This window comes from Varanus komodoensis, unplaced genomic scaffold, assembly GCF_004798865.1.
Source record: "Varanus komodoensis strain SLA01 unplaced genomic scaffold, ASM479886v1 scaffold6_4, whole genome shotgun sequence".
Classification (NCBI taxonomy): domain Eukaryota; kingdom Metazoa; phylum Chordata; class Lepidosauria; order Squamata; family Varanidae; genus Varanus; species Varanus komodoensis.
This window is the reverse complement of record NW_025336347.1, coordinates 7,856,424-7,878,460: the sequence shown is the minus strand read 5'-3', so window position 1 is coordinate 7,878,460 and position 22,037 is coordinate 7,856,424. Positions and strand designations below refer to the sequence as shown.

Sequence of the window (22,037 nt, the reverse complement as noted above, 5' to 3'; positions counted from 1 at the left end):
AAAAGGGATGCTGCTAGTGGTCATGCAGGACTTGCCAAGCAGCATCACTCTTCTGCAGCCTTTGATCTGCTCCACTTGACATGGAAGAAGGTTGCTGATTGCACAGACTTTGTTCCACATGTGTTTGCAGGCTTCTTCTCAGCTCAGCTTGCTTTGCAAGAGCAAGCTCAGTATGAAAGAAAGTCCACAATATTAGAAAAATGGATTCACTAGGGTTCGTCCAGGCCCTAGCTATGAGGTAGCTCTGTCAATCTTCACCTGCACTAGTTACGTACACAGTAGGTACACCTCAAATCATTTGGCAGTGAGGAGTCTGACATTATCTAACCCTGCTAACTATGAGAAAAATACTGAACCTTCACCTCGTTCCATCCTTATTCAGTTCTTAATACAAAGAAGGCACTGGATTGAAGAGGGAAATCAGAAAAGATGTTTATTTTTATTTAAACAATTTCTACATTGCACTTCATTAAATCAGATTCTAGGGCAGTGTAGAATATAGATAATTATTTTAAACCTAATACCACAAAACACTAATTATCAAACATAGTAAATACATCTGATAAGAATTACAAGACAGACAAGAGATTACACAAGTTATAATCCCTAGATAAATAAAAGCATCTTAAACTGATGCAAAAAAAATTGTAGACTAGGTATCAAGCATACTCCTTTAAAAAGGGCATTCCAAAGGCAAGGAACCACCACTAAGAAAGACCTCTGCTGTGAGATCATGTAACACGATTCTGATAAAAAGGGCACTTTGAACAGGGCCTCAGTAGAAGACGTAGACAGCTGATACGGAAAAAGATCTTCCTTTAGGTATTTGGTCCTAAACCATTTAAAATTTTTTAAAAAACTGCACCCTTAATTAGGCCTAGATTTGAATCTGTTCGAATCAATCTTCTGATTCATCGTCAAGGGAAGCCCCATGTACAGCAATTCAGCCACAAGCAATCCAGGAAAAGGCATACATGATGAACCAACCAAAGCTTGTAGAAAGTACTCCATGCTATTTATGCTTCATGTGCTAAAACTAAATCTAGGAGTGTACACCCTAAGCTGCAAACCTACTTGTTCAGGGAAATGCAAACCTATCCAAAGTAAGTTGAACACTACTACCCCTGACCTGATAACTATCTGCCCACAGTAGTTCCATTTTGTCAAGATTCAGCTTCAGTTAATTGGACCTCATCCAACCAATTATCAAATGTAGGCATTTACTTGGCTTTAGAAACAGGAATAGACCAAGGTTTACCATACTCCAAATGTTCAGATGACCTTACCCAGCAGCTTTATATGGATATTAAAGAATGTCAGGGGAAGATGGAATCCTGTGGAATCCTATGACATAAATGCCATGGGGCAAACAGAAATCCTTCAATGTCACCTTCTGGAAATGGTTGTACAGGTAGGAACAGAACCACCATGTCACTGTCTCTCTACACCAACTCACAGATATTATCAATAAATATGCCAATGTTGATAGTATCAAATGGTGTGGATAAAGGAACCCAACTAGACTGCACTTTCCCACAATTTCTCCTGAAATTGATCTAGATCATATGTTTAATAGAAGAGTGCCTAGAGTTGAACTACCACAATTTTCTCAAGAAACTTGCTCCACAAGGGGATACTTGTGACTAGATAAATGTTTCAATCTTCTGGATCCAAAGATGATTTCTTTAGGAAGTCACACAATGGCTCCTTCAAGACAGTTTGAACTACTTTGTCCAAGTAGGCAATAATAAGTTCCTGGACCCACTCAATCAATCCTAGCCAGCTAAATGTAATGAACTAAGATGGGAAAGGACTGAAAACACAGGTGGTCAGCTGAAAACCTCCAAGTACCTCGTCTATAGCTCAGGCTGCATCAATTGAAAGTGATCCCAAGAAAATATACTGGGTGTCTTCATAGGGACAGGTCTGGCAGCATCATCAAGGCCAGAGCAAATATTAAGAATCTGAAATCCTTTGCAAATCATGGCAGTCTTCTGAGAATTTTAATACATTTATCCCAACCTTCAGTTGTAATAAATCTTACCACTGGAAAATGCTCTACTGGATGGTTGCTGTAGGATGCAATGATGATAAGATAGAGAAGTAATATCACTACACTGACATCACTGCCATAGAGTAAGCCCAGTTATGCACTCTGTAATGTGGAAAGAGGACACTTGAGAACAAGTGTTGAAAGCCCATTACAAATCCTTATTTCAGAGTGAGATGACAGCTTCAAAACAAAGACTAGTCTCATCAACTAGAAACTCCCCAAGATCATATAGGACTCAGATTTGATTCTTCTGTGGCAAATCAACAGCTGCCAATCTAAACTTCACCAGGAATGGCCTGACCATGACAATGTAAAGATAGATAAACCAGTTTTTCCCCAGGTTCAGAGCATGTCTGGGAGAATGTATATAGCATGTGATATATTGATATACATAACTTTCAGGGTGATCATAAAACTTGTGCTGACTGCTAAGGCAGCTGCAGTGTAAAAGTTCCAGAAGACCATCATCCTTGGAGACTCCAACACCACAGGCAAAATCACCTCCACCAGCTCAGGCAAGGGGACTGATGGGCAGTGAGCTGGCAATGCAGCCTTTCCCAGCTTGGTGCCTACCAAATATTTTGGACTTCAGCTTCTACTGGAAGTTGTACTGGACAGCACCAGGTTCAGGAAATCTGCCCTAATTGTCTGAACACCTAGTACGAACACTCTACTGAATAAGTTTCCAAGAGAACTGGATAGAATTCCTTTCAAGCAGGGGTAGGCAATGTAACACTCATGTAGATCAGTGCTCCCTTGGACACCTTTCTTGTAGCTTGACGTGGTGCTAGAATCCTTACAAAATGACATCAGAGGCTCTTTGGGTCTTCCCATTTTCTCATTACATGAACAGCTGAGCCACATGTGGAGCTCAGAAATATTTTTAAGGAATGAAGATGATAGGTAATAACAGGCCAATGTTTTCATCTGCAGTGCACACTTTGCCACAGCATCCACAAAAGTTTTGAAAACTACCAAATGTACTCACTGATCTAAAAGTGTTGCCTACCCATTTTAGATGATAGCAGTTCTCTCCCCTGACTCAAACCAACATTGATGCTGGACAGAATACCCAAGTAGACAAAGCACAGAGAATACATACCAAATTGGCCTTTCATTCACAATTAAATCATGGATATTCTATTGTGGATCAACCTGGCAGCATTAGCAGAACAGAAGGCAAGTTGGCAGGGAAACCCAAAACCCACTGGGAGTAGAATAAGATTGAATGCATTTTTGTTATTACTGTTCATTAGAAGACTATGGCGTAACGTTGAACCAAAATACATTCTTGTCATCTCCTGGTGCAGTTAGACTTGCAAGCAAGCAAAGGAGCACTTTTCCCTTCCTGCAATACTCAACTCTACAGAATAGAAAACTTAGGTTTAGAACTGCTCCAATGAAATGAAACGTAGCAATAAGAAATATTTATGGTGTCCTTGCACCTGGTCTCTTTCTTATCCTGTTTTCAACAGAAGTTCCCAGAATGTTTTAATGCACTCAAGTCCAATTTTTAACCTACATCTTTTATTCCTACCTGTGTTTTATTTGGGATATAATCTTATCAACAATCTCTGTGGGCTTTGTATACCTAAAGCAGATTCTACTCAAATGCCCTTGCTTACCACCTTTGTTTTCACAGTGGCTAGTCCATATATTTTCAGTTAAGATGTGATGCTTCAAGAAAGCCAGTTAGTTTTATTTTATGCCTCCTACATTTACACTTGATGGAGCAGCTCCTCCTCCCATATTCTAGTCCTACTTAATGGATGAGATAGATTTTCAATCCAGGGCTTAAAAGGCTCAAAACCAGTCCTAAAATCTCTAGATAGTTGTGAAGCAGGCAGAATTAATGGAGAAAGCTGATGGATGAGAAGGGTTTGTTGTTGATGGGGGCAAGGAGGGAAAGCTACAACCTGCATATTTATTATACCTTAAGTATATAAAAATCCAAAAATTGATTGACATAAAAGAAGTTCACAGCTGAAAACAAGAAAGAAACTTAAAATCTTCTAAAAACCGAGCACAATTCTACTCTCCTTCAAGCTGGGTAAGGCTCTATAGAGCTTGATGAGTTACTTTGTTTTAAAAGGATTATAAACAGAAGGAACATCCAGTGCTGCACAGCACTAAAAATATTTTTATCCTATTACTCTACAATTGCCAGTACAGGAGCTTTCCATTAAAGGCAAACTGCAACTGCAACTTCCCCATGACAAATTAAAGAAACTGGAAATTCAGTTTACTAAATGAAGAAAAGTTTCAAATTGTTCAAATCCTATTGGCTAAGGTGCTAAAATTCTCTGGAGAGAGTTCTATCTGCAAGTTTCTTAATCGAAGAAACAGACTTTAGATGAGATTAATAACAACTTGACACATTATCTTCAAAACAAAAGTTCACATGTACTGCCAGAAAGAAAAAGAAAAGAAATAAGCTGTCATACAATCAGATTTTACTTCTTTGGGGCAGTCTTTAATACTGCTGCTGAACCACTACTCATTCTACTGCTGAAGGACGATGGTAAGCATAACAAGAAGTTAGTGCTCCCTAGAGAAACCCAAGAAACCAATTGAAATACTTGTTTTCAGAATGGTACAGGCCAAGAGAACTCTTATGCAAGCTCCACTGACCTGCATTTCAGTTCATTTCTAGGTGCTTTATGAACCACTAGCTTCTTGTTGCACTAGTGGTTGGTCCTGCTGGTGGCAGTGGATACTACCTTTGGTCTCTGGCAGCATCTGCTTTTCTGTGGTTTTCCTTCTCAACTGCATGTAAAAGCAAGTAAGGAAAACCAGTCACCAGCAATTTTCTTATTTTTCCTGGCAAGTAAAAGCAAAGTCCTGTATTATGGTGGAGTGGACAGTGATTATGTTTTCTTTGCCGAAGATCAATGGGAAGGGAAGGTTTAAAAAAGGGATTTCTAACCACAGTTGTTCGTAGTGGATCAAACCCCCAGTTGAAAGAAGAAAGCAGCTTAGAATAAACACATGCACACTTATTATTTTATCTTCTACATGTATCTTTTGTACTCAGGTATTCACACCAAAGTAAAAAAAAAATCATATAGGAACCACATTTCCCCCCATTTTGTTCTTTCCCAGAAGCAGCTTTGTCCAGTTTTAATTAATATGCCAGTTGTGTCCCTTGCTAAAGAAGGTAGATCCAGCCAGTGCTGTGAAATGGCAACTAGTATAAAATGCAGCAGCTAGATAGCTTCCTGGCGTGTTTTTGTTAATCATATTATGCTGGTCTCATATCAGCTGCTCTGGCTCCCAGTGCTTTTCCAGGCACAATTCAAAGTGCTACTACTTAGCTATAAAGCCTTAAAGAGCTTGGGGACAAGATATCTGGAAGACTGCCTCTTCCTATGTGAATCTATCCACATTCTCTTATCCACATTCTCTTTGGATTCCTTACTGTGTCTCCCAGCACCAAGATGGGATAGCACCCTCTCTGTAATAGCAGCACTTGGAATTGTGCTAGAGCTCCCTCCTAAGAAAACTAGGCTGCCCCTTTTTCAGGTTTAGAGAGCTGCTAAAATTTTCTGGTTTCACGTGGCTTTTTGGGGGCACTCATGGCTTTTTAGGAATCACAGCCCTGTGGCTGCCAGGCAGAATATAGGCAGCCATAGGATATTTTGGATTCCCAGCCACAAGGTCAGATAATCACTCTGACTTCATACCTAGGGATCCATGCTCAAATTCCCCTCCCACACTCCCCCAGCAGCAGATGTGGAAAGAAATGCAGTGGCTCCCTCACTGAGGTTGTAAATTCCTGATCCAGGAAGTGGGATGGGGAGGAGACTGGAGTTGCCAGGATACAATGTATCTTGGCAGTGCTTCAGCTCCTTTCCCTCCCACTCTGAAGCGCCACATTGAAACAACTGAAATTAGCTGTGTAAGTGCTTTGCAAGGTAAGAGCACAGAAGCAACCTTCATCTCTATATTCCTCCTGCCCTCTAAAGGATGCCTGTGATCCTTTGATTTCACCCTAAATATATTAAACATGGCACTTTGATTTCAAGATTTTTCTCTGCAAACATTGTAAAACTGCTTTAAAGGTAGTTTAAAACATGTTAAAGTTTTACACTGTTTTACATCTTAATTATGAGTCACTGTGGGAGCCCTGTTTTGACTGTAAGTCATAAATTTATAAATAATAAAATAACCATTTATTACACCAAAAAGATGAAAAGCACCCTCAAATAAAAAATTCAGAATCACAGAGATTTTTTAAAAAGGACACTAGGTCCCAAACCCTCTAAATCTCCATCCTTCTAACTTCCATGAATTTAGGAGGTAAACGATGTCATGGTCTCCGAGATAATTAAACCCCAAAGGCCACCAGATTGTGAATAAAAACGTTCCATAATCCAAACATGGAGCCTAATTTTGAACACCTAGAATCAGACAATTCTTTAATTTAAGAAGTTACCTTGAAGTGTGATTTGAATCACCAGTCTTTGTCGTTGTATTCCCAGACTGTATGCTGTTTGCTTCACTTGGAGGATCTTTCACGACATCTGACTTTGGCCTGAAAGAAAGAGAGAGAGAAAGGAAAGAAACTTAATGCTAAAAGTTTTTGCAATTTAAGAATATCAATCCTGAAACTGGGATATCTAATGCCCTAGAGTATGTACACCCACAGAAACATCATGTAACCAATACAGCTCTCACACCCATCAATAAAGCCACAAGTAAAAAGACAAAATCCTTATCTCAATCATTTATGCAAGGCAAGGATGTGCTTTCCCTCCCTTCTCTCTGGCAAAAGGATAAATGGCATAAAAATAAAGTTGGGGCAGCAGCATGGAAGAAGCAGTGTTACATGAATCAAGAGATGGTGGTGGCATAGGGGAGGAGAGAATGATTGAGGAATTACAGATAAGCATTGAGAATCATTGGAGATGTGTATTTAGAAGTCTGAGATATTCTGGGACTGGCTGGAATTTCAAGGCTGGGAGAAAAGGAACATGTGTGTCTAGGGATAATGAATACATGTTAGATTAGACCATTTACATAGGGATACAGAGTCTAAACGTTTAAGAATGGCTGCTTTCAATGGGTGGTCAGAAACATACTTAGTCTTCTTGTTGGTACTCTTCTTTATAACACTTTGACTAATTTCTTTTTCTTTGTCTGGTTTTTTCTCTTCCTGCTTTTCCACCTTCTCTTTCTTCTCCTTTTTAGGAGGTGGTGGGGTAGCATATTGCTGAGCAACTTGTTGTGCAACAAGCTGAGAATTTATCCTAGGTTTCCTATGAGGTGAGAAGAAATAAAAAAGGGATACTTATTGTCAGTGACCTTATTAAAAGAAATGGGTGAATGGCGCCAAAGCATTAATAAAACAAACATTTCATTAAAACACGGAATGTTTGGTCTTAACTAACAAGTGTGTCATGTCCAAAATTTTAAAGTGGTACATTCACACAAATATTAACATTATAGTTCAAAGTATTCAAATTCTTTCTGAATATTCCTTTAAAACTGGGGATTCTAATCATCACTTATTTTAGCAAGCATCCTAACTTCAGACCTGAACATCACAGAACATAATGAACAAAACCCTGCCCATTAGGTGCAGAAGCAGCCCTGAAACTGAACCTGGCACCATAATACATCTTGAAGAATTTACTCTCCGCATCTTCTAGAAGCAAGCCACACATTTGTAGCCATCATAGTTACGGAAAGTGTGACATTTTGAAAGTTTTGGATATGAAGATGAGCTCCAAAGATCATTGGAAGCCAACAAACTGCATTCACTCTTGTCTACGCTTTGAAATTTTATGCCAACTGACAGCTTTCAGGCTGCTTGTATTGTTTCATTAAATGGACACTGGTAAATTGTTAAATACAGAAAACAGAGTTAGTAATGTCTCATTCAACTGTAATTATTCAGAATAAACTCTTCTTTCCTAAACTTACAAGACTGACAATCACAACAGAGATTGTCAATCACAGCAAAGCTAAAACAAATGGTACATTTGATGTGTTATTAGCAGTCATGTCTCTGCCAGCCTCCAACTGGCACTGTTTCTTAACACTATTTTCTCCAAATGTCCACAATCATTGCAGCAGATTGACACATAAACCTGAAAGGGGAACAAGCAAGCAACAAATCTGAAAGGTATTTTTAGTATTTTCTGCAAATATAAAGTGCATTTATGATGACAGTAGCCTTTCTTTTGCACTTAATAGCGCTGCTGTATGGCAGCTAGCAATGTTTACTCCAGTGGTAGGGAATCTGTAGCTTGCAGAGCCTCTGGATCTGGTCCATGGCCATTCTCCTCAATCTCACATTCTACTCAGCAATTAGCCTTAAAGTAGGTCCCATCTGCACAGCAGCTTAGTTCATGGGTCCAATTTCATTTCATCTCAAATACTGAGAGGTAATATGGATTCCATCATCACAAATACCTACAAACTCAACAAGCAATGCAGCAGGGATGAGTATTGTGGCAATGGGTCTTAAGAGAATAAGAGGCAGAAAACTTTTCAAGAAAATGAAACCTAGCACATATTCTCCAGAGGATTCCTCAACTTTACACCTAATGAAATACATTAAATTTAACACATGGAACTGAGAAATGACCTCCTAATCTCAATTATTATATGCTTGCTGGCAACCTTTTCTAAGACTTATAGAAGCTGGTGTGATCAGTTGTAGTCTATATCCTTTCACTATCAAGTTATCTCAGAAGGTAGAGGAAGAGACTACTTTTCATGTGAAACATGTTTCTACTGGCAACCTATCCCCAATAGATAGTCATTAGTTCAATGTATTCAATTGCATAGCTCCATCATCATCTTTTTTTTAAATAATGTTTGCTTAAACAATGAGATGATCTTCTCTTGTGCTCAAAGAGCTTCCTATTATGACATTCTAATCCCTGTAATGGGAGCATTTTGCTGAAATACATGTTACATTTTTTCTAAATAATATATTGTACTTCCAATTCAGTTACATAACCAAAATGGCAGCACCTATGCATAAGAGCAAGATATCTATCAGCAGACCAGGAGTGAAAATTGAGGTTTGCAGACATATAAACAATCTTCAAGAACACAGCCTAAGGGGAGAAGCTCCCCAGAACAGCTCAGTGAGACCAAGATGCTCACTGTCCACAGGATACTGACTACCTACTGAGAGGGTAAAACTAGAAAATGGGAGCGGGGGAGGGGAGAGAACGAATATGGAATGGAGTGACTGGAAAAGGATGGAGGAGAAAACACAACATTATAAAAAAGAGGAGAGAGCACCTCTCATTGTCCAAAGGCTCACACCAAGAAGATATTTTTAAATGTCCCCAGGAAAGGAAGTGAGAGCTGTCCATAGAAATCCAAGATTTTAAAGTTCCTACTGTTTTTACTTTAATACTTATCTAGTTTGAAGCATTCAAAAACATTTTCCTAATGCAAATTCCAAACAAATATATTGGCACCATACCGCAGGGCAGGAGCTGTGGCTGAAAGCAAGCAAGCTTATGACATCCCTACAGCCCACTCCACAGTAAATACTGCTGGTCAAGCTGAGCGATCCATGAGAACTCTATAGCGCTGTTCAGAGGTATTAGACTCCTAAAGTAAACGGTGCTGAAGTCGAGGAAGCAACTCTGAAGCATTACGCAGTAACCCGATTTGCACAGGACCCACAAACTGTTAATTACCAATGATTTGCTATTGAACACTGCAGGTTTGGCTGTATGAGTAGTGTGTAACAACCCTGTGTTGTAATTCACTATTATACCCCTACTGCAAACTGGAGAGAAGTATTGACAGAGTAGCTTACAGCACCACTGTAATGTTGTCTGCTGCTAGCCCAGGTAGTCCCCGGGTTACAGACAAGATCTGTTCCTGAGATCATCATTAAGTCAAATTTGTATGCAAGTCAGACCACATGAGTAAGCCAAACATTTGCCTTACTATATGCATACATTTTACCTTTCTATGCATATAAAACACTTTTGAAACACTTCCATATTCACTAAAATATCTTAAACACAATATTGTAATAATGATAATACAGTAATAATACAAATATAGTACTGAAGAGAGAGAATCTGTATGTATGTGTGGAGTTATTCAGTACTGTAAAAAAACCCAGTTTTTAAAACAGTTTAGAATATTCTTGAGATAACATTAAGCCTAACATTAACTGATAATAATGGAGAGATGCTGGAAAGATGGGAAGGTTACCACTGGAGTCATTTTCTTGAAGTAGGCCTCAAAGGTTGTTTGTACAGCCATTTTCTTTTTCTCACCATAAATGGTCTCGCAGTAGCCCAGGGCCTGGTTACAAGGTTAAATGCTAAAGAAAAAACCAAAGGGAAACTATGCACCTTATATGTGCCCCGTAACACAGAAACAGAGAGAGTCAGAAGGGGCCTCCCAGGTCATCTGGTCTGACCCCTGGCTCCAGCCAGCTCCGCTCATGACATGCCCACCATGTGCATGTCAAACATATCCTTGAACACCTTCACTGATGCGGCCTCAACCACCTCCCATGGAAGCCCATTCCATACCCTTGGGGTCCTAAATTGAACCTTGGTTCCCTGAGATTCGCTCAAACCCACTCAAGCTGATGCCTAGAATGAAAAGCTATGGAACTGCATCCTTAGGGAACCAGGCTGCCACTGATGACATGTTACGTAGTTCCCTAGAGATGTTTATATAGGGCTTATTTAGGTAGTTTTGATTCCCAGTTCTCCCCATACCTCTGAGAAGGAAATAAAGGTCAATTTTCTTAAACTTGATCTCTCAGAACTGCTCCAAAGTCAAATCAAGCACTCAGTAGTACAGAGAAATATTGTCTGCCACTGACTGGCATGGAAACTGTGCACTTTTAACTGTTCAAAAACTTTTTATTAAAAAATGTGAGTAAAGCAATATGCAGAGCAGACATTCCTGTGTTTAAAATTAAAAAAATTCCTTACTCCCTCAGCCCCAGTCTCAGGAAAATCACACATACTAGGGATACACTGAACCATATTGGTAGTATATTTTGGCCTAAACTTTCCCTTCTGAGATTCAGGATGTTAATGACTTTGCTTATGTAACCAAAACATATTCACCAATGCACAAAAGAGAGGTATCAGCAGCTTGAGAAACTATCAAGGTCTGCCATTCCTGGCAACCAACCTTCTTCCCTACCTGCTGGTGGTAGTGGGGGCAGCAGGGCCAACTGCAGGACAGGAGTGCTGCGAGTGGCATGCCAGATGACCTTCGCAGTGACCAACCTACTTCCTCACTCAGTGCTAACAGCGGTGGCAGTGCTGGACATAGATGAAGGGTGCTTCTTGCACAGTAAAAGGGCTTGATTCCTGACCAGCACCCTGCAGACACTTAGTGCACTTGCCAGAAACTTGGACTCAGGGCCACTGGAAAGAGTACTGGAGTCCACGGAGCCAAGCCCAGGAAATCTGACACACTCCCACCCCAAAAAGGATTCCTCACACATCCCTAGTCTATACATAAAAGGGTGCAAAGATGTACAATGAAGACTATGTACACTCAAGTGATCACATAATACTACCTGTTCTGGGTGACTGGAATCCTGAACAAGGAACCATTCCACACTGTAACTTTTTTTTTTTTTTTTTTTTTTTGCAGGTTACACTTGGCCAGTATACAAGTAAATCAAAAGAAACCTTACTTATGAGTAAGCATTAGTAAAAGATGGACTAAGACAATTAAAATAGTACTGTCAATTATTACAGGAGTCCTTGAAGTGGTTTCATTTGCTACTGCATTAACTAGAAGGTTGCCACTCTGAAGCCATAGCCAAAGAATTGGCTCTCACTTGATCTGAGAAATTATATTTGCCTTCCTCTTCACACAACGGATTGACTGGATGATGTTGCTCAATCCTCCACATTCTTGTTCATAAAGTATAAAAAATTGCACAGTAAGTGAAAAATGTTTCACCCCCACAACTACACCATCTCCTTCAGCTTCACAATTTTCAGACAATCCTCCCCAGATACATAGAGCCCTGGCTACTTTTCATAATTATTTAAGATACAACACTGCAGATAAGAAATGAAAAAAAAAAAAGTCAACTGAGAAGTAAGGTTTGAGCCTCCCTCTCCACCTCCTGACAACTAACCAAAACATTCCCCCCATGACACACACACACACTACAGGACTCTGATTTGCTTTTAGGAACATTAGCTAGATTGTCATGCTTTCACTAAAATTTAAACACACAGTCCTGAGGAACTGTACAGTATCATAAAACAGTCTTAATTGCTGAAGTCTACACTGTTGCAGAACTTTTCCCGATCCTGCAGACAGGATCTTCAGGAGGTACAAGGGAGGAGGAGGGAGGTATCTGCAAAAGTACCTTCAACATCCCTTCTTCTGGTGGGGACATCCTCTGATTATGACTCTGCTCAAAGGATGCTGTACTTGGCAGGAGCAAAGTCTTGATCCAAGCCTTGCTTTCAGCGTATCAAAAATATAACTGACGGAAACCAACTTAATAGTGGCAAAAAGAAACATACAATAGCAAAATCAGGCCAGTAGTTTGGAGAAAAATTAATGAAAAGTGGCATTTACTTAGATGAGGTTTGCAAATTACTACTTGCGTAATATAAGGTAACCAGGAAGAGAGGTTTTTCAAAACTGCTCCCATCCCCCACCCCCATTCCAAGCCAGAGATACAAAACCAAGACATGTGTAAGCAGGTGGACTAGTAAATGTTTTTCTGGCATAGTAACACCTGCAGACTTATTTGCAAGTGTGATTTGCCTACTACAAGAAACTACAGAACAAACCAGCTAAAAAGCATTTCAAAATTAAAGGACAAACTTTCACTTACCCTCTGCTTTGTTCATCTAACATCAGAGAGTGATGAAAGGGTGAATGGTACACTTTAAATATAGCAATGTAATTTGCAATTCTGGAGGTGAAGAGACAGCATGCAAGAATGCAAGCCAAGAGAAGTTAGGGAAACCCACTTAATTTAGTTATGGTTGCTACTGCTCCGCAAAGAAGAGCACCCTGTTTTAATATAGCACTCTAAAAGTAGCTTTTAAAATCAGATGAAATGACACAATCAGTATTACTTCCCCTGTCAGAAAACTAAATAAAGTTTGCCCCAAATTTCTAGAAACATTACAAAACAGGAAACAAACTGCCAAGCAAATGAACTCAAAAAATCTTTTCCAACCCTATAAATATATTTGTGTCACAAATTACACAGCTGAAATTACATGTTAAAAGGCGACAATTCTTTAAAATCAGAACAAAAAAATATGGACCACCATCTTTAATTTGCAGAATGTGACATATCTAGGCTTATATTTTTTATATCCCCCCCTATTCCCAGCGATTAGGATTGGGACTGTGAAGCTTTATGTTGGAAAGCCTGTAAATTGAAAAAAGTAGATTTTTTTATCCTTGAACAATAGTTAAACATTAGTACTTTGCAACTTGCCATCCAAAACTGCAGGGTCAACAGAAAGGATCTCCCCTTCCATATTCTCAGAAATCAGCCTGTAATTATGCACTCCCATTTCTTATTTCCTAATTATTAAACCCTTTTTGTACCAGATTACAGAGAAATAAATGTATGGTGAAGCATGCACTGTCTGTCTGTCTGTCTGTCTGTCTGTCTGTCTGTCTGTCTGTTTTTTGTTTTTCAGGTTGAAATGACATATACTTAGTTTAATGCAGCCCATAATTTCTTTCAATAATAAACTAAAGTTACTGGAGAGTCTAATGAGAACAGTGATATAAGTAGTATGGTTTAATTGTTTTCTCCACTGCTGGAGTCCTAAATTTATCCCAAAACATCTATACGGCATGCGACAGAAACTTCTATTTGTACCAGTGGGAACTCCCGACAACACCACCACCACTACCCATGCAAATTAGCACCTGAGGAACAAGCTTATCGCACTTTATGACATTGATTCTAGTCCAAGAAATATCTTATGCTATAATAAGCCTGACTGTCCTAAAGGTGATAAAAAGCACCTATGCTGTAACCACTACCACAGTCTTAGGTAATGCTACTTCCCTCCATTTCTTCCTACTTCTAAACTTTGACCAAAAGGTACTATGAAGTTGCAGACAAGCCGAGATTTTTCTGCATTCTGCTCCTATATGCACTTTGCACCATCCCACCTAATCATGCCATATTTTTCTTCTGCCTCTCTGGTGTGAATGAGGAGTGCAGGGCTGTCATGTGGGTGCATGTGTGCACATGCACACATGCTTGAAAGATAGAGAGACTGTTTCTACATACTGACACCAAACTTACTAAGAGAGTGATCCTATGCTTCCTCAGCAACTGTCCCGGGGACCTTCAGGATAGCTCAGATTTCCTCTTCTGGGTTCAAAGACATCAATATTATCTTTAAATGAAAGCTGAAGATACAATTCATTAACCCCTCACAGCTGGCACAGAGGGAACAGTGCCAACTGCCTCTCCATTGTCAAAAAAGTAGACTAGTAGTGGCATGGAAGCATTCTGGTGGATGGTAAGGAGACTGGAGAGGCCAGGATAAGATTTATTTTGTATGTCCTCCAGCATCCTTCCCTCCTACTCCAAAGAGCCCTTGCTAGACAAGTTGAGCAGCCCATCTTGCAAAAACAAAACGAACTCAAACAGCCACTCTTCCTGCCCTGCCTGCTTTAGCAACTGAATTACCTTAAAGCTTTCTAAATACATCTTAAAAGCAATAAGTACATTATAAAATTCCAATGCTGTTTTTACAAATTTCCAAGTCCAATCTGACTCATTCAGTTCTGTGAGCAACACTGTCACATGAAAATGTTCCCCAAATCCTAGAATCCAATGCCCCAGTCCAGGAGGAGGATTATGCAGCTGCTGGGGATATAGATGCTTAACTTGCATGCATATTTCTATCCACACTGCCATATTCATCTGGACCACAAGGAACGTTTGCTCTTTTCATGGGCATGACATTGTACAACCCCACCTAAGCATCAGGATAAGCTGTCCATGACTTAAGTTGGGCCCTGTAGTGCAAGTTTATTTACAGAACAGTTTTGTTAATTCTAGTACTGCCCTTCTGCAAACAGCAGCTTATCTTATGAAGAAATGTGCCGGTCATTTCTAGAGGCTTAACATTAGACACTGTGGGCAGATTCATGCACGATAACAAGCAAGACTGTGTGATTCCCAGTTTATCCAACAGACAGGAGGTCTATTGTAGTTTTGTCCCTCCTGCCCCACTCTTACCTCCCAGTGTTGGCAGCCACTGTAAGTGAAATCCCATCCTCATATGCCTACCTCCCTTATTATGTTGTCTGCCACTTCCTGATTGGTTCCACAAGGTTCTCAGGATGAGCTTTCCCACTCCCCCCCTCCACTGTATCTCTCCACATTTCTTCCATACTTCCTAGCTGATTTATCTCCAATTTTATGTATTTTCCCATAGAAAGCATTGTCTCCCTCTTGGATTGACCCCTCCACAGTGCCTGTACCCATTTTCTCCCTGCTTCTTCAGTCACGGCATCAAAATGCCTTTTCCCACATTTCCTTCCATTCCCCCAACAGTTACCCTGAAGAAGGATCCCCTGCAGCTTGACTTTTTGCAACAATGTACACATCCCCGTTTTAGTAAAAAGTGGCTGTGACTCCATCATGCTGCTTACTCTCTGCATTCTACTTTTATTGCTTTCCCACTTCCTCCTTCACACTCCTGTTAACGGATAAGATTTTGGTACAAATAATTTTTTATTCCTTTCCCAAAGAGTTTCTGCATTGGTATCCCCTCCTCCCCAGCTATTTCAATCAGGATGCCCCATTCAAAGTTCCCCGGCTGCCAAGCACCAAGTGCACTCTAGCTTTCCATTATCCCTTCTTCATTTCTTTCTTGTCTAGGAGATAGGTGAACTGCTTTTTCCCTTCCTCCTGTACAGATATGAGAACATAAGATGCGGGATCAGATCAAAGGTCCACCTAGTCCAGCACTCTGTACACATGGGGGCAAACCAGCTGCCCACAGGATCTCTCAAGCAAGAGGGGTGCAAGACCTCTTCCTGCCCAAGCTCCTCAGCGATTGGTGTACGCAGACATGCTACTTCTAGTAAAGTGCATAGCAAAGCTGATAGCCCTTGACAGCCTCCTCCCTCATGAATCTGTCCAATTCCTTTTTGAAGCCATCCAGATTGGGGGCCATCACAACTTCCCATGGCAGGAAATTCCATAGTTAAAGCATATGCTGTGTGCAGAAATACTTCCTTTTATCTGTCCTAAACCAACTACCAATCACCTTAATGGGATAATCCCAGATTCAGGATTACAGTGTTACAGGAGAGGGACAAAAATATGTCCCTCTTGACTTTCTCTACACTGTACATTATTTTAAAAAGTGCTATCATGTCTCCCCTTACTCATATTTTTTCTAAGGTGACATATGCTGTTTTCTCCCTCTCCAGGAAAGTTTGTCTCTTCTCCACACCCCATGGCATTCCCCACCTTATTTCTCATCCCCATATAACCCAATCAAAATATTTCCTATTAAAATGAAATTTATTCTGTATTCAGAAATGGAGAAATACTCTTATTGCTAAAACTTTCTCTGTGGAAAAACTACACCTTGTGTATAATAAAGCATTTATTGATTTTTGAAGCATAACAAATAGGGCTGGCTGGTTAGAAAGATTTTTAATTGTCTAAAATAGATTAATTCATATTAAACTTACTTTCAAAATTCTTTTTCTGGTGTGCAAGCTACACTGCACCAAAGCACTGCTGCATGATTCTCGGCAGCTAGAAAATAACAGGTGGAAATCAGGATGATAGTACAAAAGTTGGAGGGGAATGAAAAAAATGCAAAGTCTGTGGAAGTAAAACAAGCAATGATGATGACAAGTGTGTTGCTAGGCAGAGACTGGATAAATCAAGCAGCTCTTACAGTTGCTGCTCTTTCCATGGGACTCCGTGGCATTACTCTACAATAAACTATAACACTATGCTTTCAGATAGCATGACAAACCAACATGGTAATGAGAAACACTACAAGAGGCCATTGTTTATTATCATGGTTTTTTCAGACAAAGCAAACTGGGATGAAACACCAAAATTAGGTTCAGATAACATGATAAGCAAATTATGATAAAAAACCACAGTTGCTTGTCTTGTCATCTGAACCCAGTTACTAAGTAAACCACATGTTTCTGCCAACATTTTTATATTTGCTCTTTCAGTCACCCATTATTTTCCTAATTTTGAAGCCCGTCCATGATACTTTAAATATACCTGAATACGCACACATGGATGCAAAAATTTGGGGATAGATTTGCACACAGGAGCACAAAAACAGCAACTAGAAACCTTATTTAAGTAAGGTCTACCACTTCTGCACATAATTGGCAATTATCTTTGTGAATAATTACAGCTCAGGTGATGGGCTGGTTCAACTGTAATTACTGTAATATACTTGGCAGATTGTTCTTCACATGTAATATTTTGGGCTCTGAAAGTAAATCCTACTAATCTTTCAAGTAACCCTAACCATACTGAACTTTTAACAATATGGTCATAGATCTCAACAATTCCAGCACTCTGCCGGGAGCTCAAAGTACCATCAAATACAGTTTAACTACACATAATGGTGACCTTAAACTTGCACCTTCCTCAGAGACAAAGCTTCAAAAGATAAAAACAATGGGCTGGAAAATGCTACACATGGAAATTTAAAGAAGTTCATTAGGGTCTTAAACATTTAATGGCATGATCCACCTCCGCTTAAACAAACAGAAGATTTATTGACTTAAACAATGTAGATTGCTTTCTTTAAACCCTGCAACCCTTATGAAATAGTTATGATCCAAACGCATACAGCACTACCCTTCACCATCAGCTTGATGGTGGGCTGCCATCACAAACACTTTCTTCAACACTGGAAGAATAGTATTTTTTGCATTCTTTAACCTGCTACACCCAAAGCCATTTTTCATTACAAATATACAATTTTAATGGTGTTTGTTTCAATATAGTGCATTATAATAGGTTATAGTCTTAGCTTTAATATATTTTAAAGATTTGAGAAAGAATGTATCACCAAAAAAAAAATCTTAGCAGGCACTGTTTTACATGTTCACGTTTGTTTTTATCTATCATTTTATACCATACTTTTTTAATCCAAGGAAGCATGATGTCGTTTATTTAATTATCTTCTATACCTCCCAACAGTCAAAGTTCTCTAGGTGGTTCACAAAATACATTAAAAAAGAACCAAGAAAAGATACATTTCACACACACAAAATTAAAACATCATTAAAATTTATCATATAAAATTTCAACCCACATATTAAGCAGGTTATATATTAAGCGCACACACACACACACACACACACACACACACACACATATATATATAATTTAATATATAATATGAAATTTCCTTCATATATATGTGTGTGTGTGTGTGCGCGCGCACGTGTGTGAAGGAAATTATTCAAACCTGCAGCAACTAGCAGGTCCCGAAAACTACTTGAATTTAGAAAATGGTCTTAACCTGGCATCAAAAAAATACGAAGACTGGTGCCTCAGTGGGGAGTTCACACCACAACTAAGGGGACACCACAGAAAAGGCCCTTCTCCTTGTTGCCACCAACCAAGCCTCCTTCAGAGGTGGTGGTCAGGGATAGGCCCCAGACTTGATCATAGTGTCCAAGTAGAACAAAGTCGGGAAAGCCATCCCATCAGGTATCATGGTCTCAAGCTATGTAGGACTTTATAGGTTAAAATCAGCACCCTGAATTGGACTTAAAAGGATATAGGTACAGTGCAAGCGAGCCAGAATGTATATTACATGATCAGAATGTCTGATCCCTGTTATTATCTGGCTGCTGCATTTTGCACCAGCTGCAGATTCTGAACAGTCTTCAAAGGCTGCCCCAGGTAAAGTGCACTACAGTACTTGAGCTTAGAGATTACCAGAGCACAGATCACTGAAAGCAGGCTATCTCTGTCCAGACAGGGCCATAGCAGACTATGAACCTGCTCCTTCAGGGGGAGTGCAACTCCAACTTGTTTTTACTCTGTTAGTATGTTTTGCATTGTAAGCCGCCTATGTAAATAAATAAAATAAACAAACATGTTGAATTCCCTCCATTGGTCAGAAGAATCACCCACTAATAGCATCTCAGTCCTGCCACAAAGGAAAATCTAAGAAAGGCAGCTTGCTTACTTCTGTCATTCTTTGAGTGGTCATATTTGCATACACACATATAGGCTCTGCACAAGCAGGAAGAGCCCACTGTCAGGAAGATTTCATAGCTGAGAGGGTTTTGGTGGGAAACCCTCCCCCACCCCAGTTTTCTTGTACATGGAAGGTGCTCCCATCCATTTCCTCAGTTTACTCAAGACCATCTTTATGGCCTCAGGACTGATCATCTTGACTAACCCCAACCTTAGTCAAACCAAATACAGGTATAGAAAGCAGGAAAATTCCTAAGTCCATCACATATGGGAGGAGAAGGAAAGCTTAGAAGATGACACCAAAGAGGGGTTGGATGGTGGGTTGTATGAATGCACAGATGACCACTCAAAGAATAACCATTACAGGTAAGCAACCTAACTTTCTTTGTGGGGTCTGTGCATCACACATAGTGGGTTGGTATCACTGCCACAGAAGAAAAAGACTGCTCTCCCAAGGGCACAATGTATTTTGCTTTGGGTGTCAAGTCTGTAATGTTTAATAAATACCATTAAGAGTTGACCAGGTTGCTTCTTGCAGAAGACCAGTAGAGGAATTCTGGTGTGCTATGAAGTTCCTGTCACCACTGTTTACAAACAGCACAGCTTTTGTGATACTGGAAGGATGTAGACCAGGTAGATCATAAGACACAGAAAGTATCGTCACTATGGAAACTGCTAGTCTCTGACGTAACAGGGCTATCCTTTGGGTTTGTCACCGTAATGGATAAAGAATCTTTGGAAGTGACAAAACAGTTTGGATTTCGACCTTCTAGAGCAGTAGTTTTGCTGAGGCGGGATTGTGCTGAGAGCATTTTCTTAGCGAGTCTGTGCTGGTGTGTACAGGGGTTTGAGTGGGTGGGGTTCATTGTATTTCGTTATTTAACATTATGAATATTATTGTATTAAGTAACTATTTGATTTTGTATTGCTCTACTGTTAATATTGTATTTGAATGTGTATTTGCTATGAGCATAGTACTGCATTTATATTGATTTTGTATTTTGCTATTGTAAATTTTTGATCAAGTATTCTTGAAAAGAAGCAACAGTTGAATCCTCAGTAGCCTTATCTGAATTACATATTACTCCCTAAAATTTCAGTTGTATTCGATTACATTTAATCTCAATATTTTATTCTTTTATTAGCTTTTTTGCTGCTCATTTTTGGTGCTATATTTAAAAACTAATGCACAAAATACTGTATTATGTATATAATTCTTTTTTATCCCTGCTTTAGCGGTCCCCGAAATAATTTTCCTATTTTTGCAGGTCTCCAACTGTAAAAAGGTTGAAAGCCACTGTTCTAGAGTAGTAGATAAAGATCACCATGAATTCAAGCAGTTTTCTTGTAAGGCCTTATAAGACAACAGAGAGGTTCTAGATGGGTGTTAAAGAACAAGCTGGTGGAGCAATGTTCCTTAGTCCTCATTTAAGGATATTAAGGATTTCTTATTTAAGGATTTGGGGGGGGGGATGAGAAAAAGCTTCAGTTTTGTGGCATAGGGCTTCCTCTCGGAAGGACTCAAGTCATATCCAGATTAAATCCCATTTCAATAGATTCTGTCAGAAATGTTCAACAGGTGGCAACTGGGGTTACCTAGGCCACTATGTTGTTATTAGGATACAGTCAACAGCCTCTTGACCAACCTTTGTTCATGTCTTCACGATCAGAGAAAAGGCAGAAAGGTAAAAATGAAGTCCCCATCAAATTAAAAGAGAAGCATGTTGCAAATAATATTGCATCGAGTGATCCAAAATGGCTAAGCTGGAGTGGTGCATCCACGTCTGGATGGGATGGGGTATCCAAAGATGCAGCCACTGAGGACCATATATAAGATTGTAAGTATGGATGAACCAGAAGTTAGTGAAAACATCTGAAATCTGACAAGCAATACAATCATAAATGTCAACACTGTGAGGCATTTAAAATGCCACTGGATCTGAAAGGTAAGGAAGAGATATTCTCTGTATAGATTGTGCAAATCTCTATAAGTACTTATGGGCTTGTCAGCAGGAGAAAGGCACTGCTGAGATGGAGTTTAACTATGTCCTAATGAAATGCATGGACTAAAAAAAGTGGGGAATAGATATTTCCTGTCTGTGAGCAGTCCAATTAGGTCTGGACTCCTTGGAAGCGTGAGCAGGCACTGGCTGCCAGGATGCACTTTGTCGATACTCTAGGAGTCATGAATAGCACTCTCTCTCTCTTGGAAATGTAGGTCATGCCTGTGGGTTTAATGGAGGCATGAAAGTATGTATCATACATAAGGTGTTCAGAGCAAACCGGCATCTTTTCTGCAATAAAAGAAGGATATTTTATGAACTGACCATCTCATAATTTCTTTGGTACCATAGAAGAGCAAAGGTTTCAAGGGTCCAGGATCGTCCTGGGCCCCCAATTCCTTTACAGCACCACACGGGGAAAAAATCAGTGGTGTACTGGAGAAGGAACCCATTTTATCACTTCCTCAAAAGTAGCAGACTACCTCCGGTGGAGATGGACCTGTACTCACCATGACACTGACCAGTAAGAGGGCATCAAAGTCAATCATACAAATTCTTTCAAGTGAATAGGTTCCATCCAAGCATCCATAGCTGCCTTATGTCAACAGCCAAGTGCTTTTTGGCTCTGGCAATATTAGCACCATTTCTGTGCCTTGACTGTGATGCCAGTTGTTGTTGAGCCCATCAATCCACTAGGTCTCAAGGTTGGAACAAGTCTTGGCCAGTTCTGAGCCACTTTTGCAATTTCGATGGCTGGTGTTAATACAACCCTATATGGTATGACACAGAGTGTGCCTTC

At 39.8% G+C, this 22,037-nt stretch overlaps 1 protein-coding gene across 2 annotated transcripts in view; it reads right to left on the bottom strand.

Moving 5' to 3' along the window:
• Window positions 1–22,037, bottom strand: part of LOC123034595 (RING1 and YY1 binding protein) — an 89,652-nt gene that overhangs the window by 5,587 nt on the left and 62,028 nt on the right. The window contains exons 3-5 of one of the 2 annotated variants that reach the window (XR_006416799.1): window positions 7,135–7,311; window positions 6,489–6,587; window positions 4,685–4,819 (exon numbers count right to left, since the gene is read on the bottom strand). Coding sequence is in view for 1 of the 2 variants with exons in the window: in XM_044452050.1 (XP_044307985.1) it covers window positions 6,489–6,587; window positions 7,135–7,311 (276 nt within the window). In the remaining variant the exon portion in view is untranslated. The remainder of the gene's footprint in view (window positions 1–4,684; window positions 4,820–6,488; window positions 6,588–7,134; window positions 7,312–22,037) is intronic. The other variant, XM_044452050.1, reaches the window with a different exon arrangement.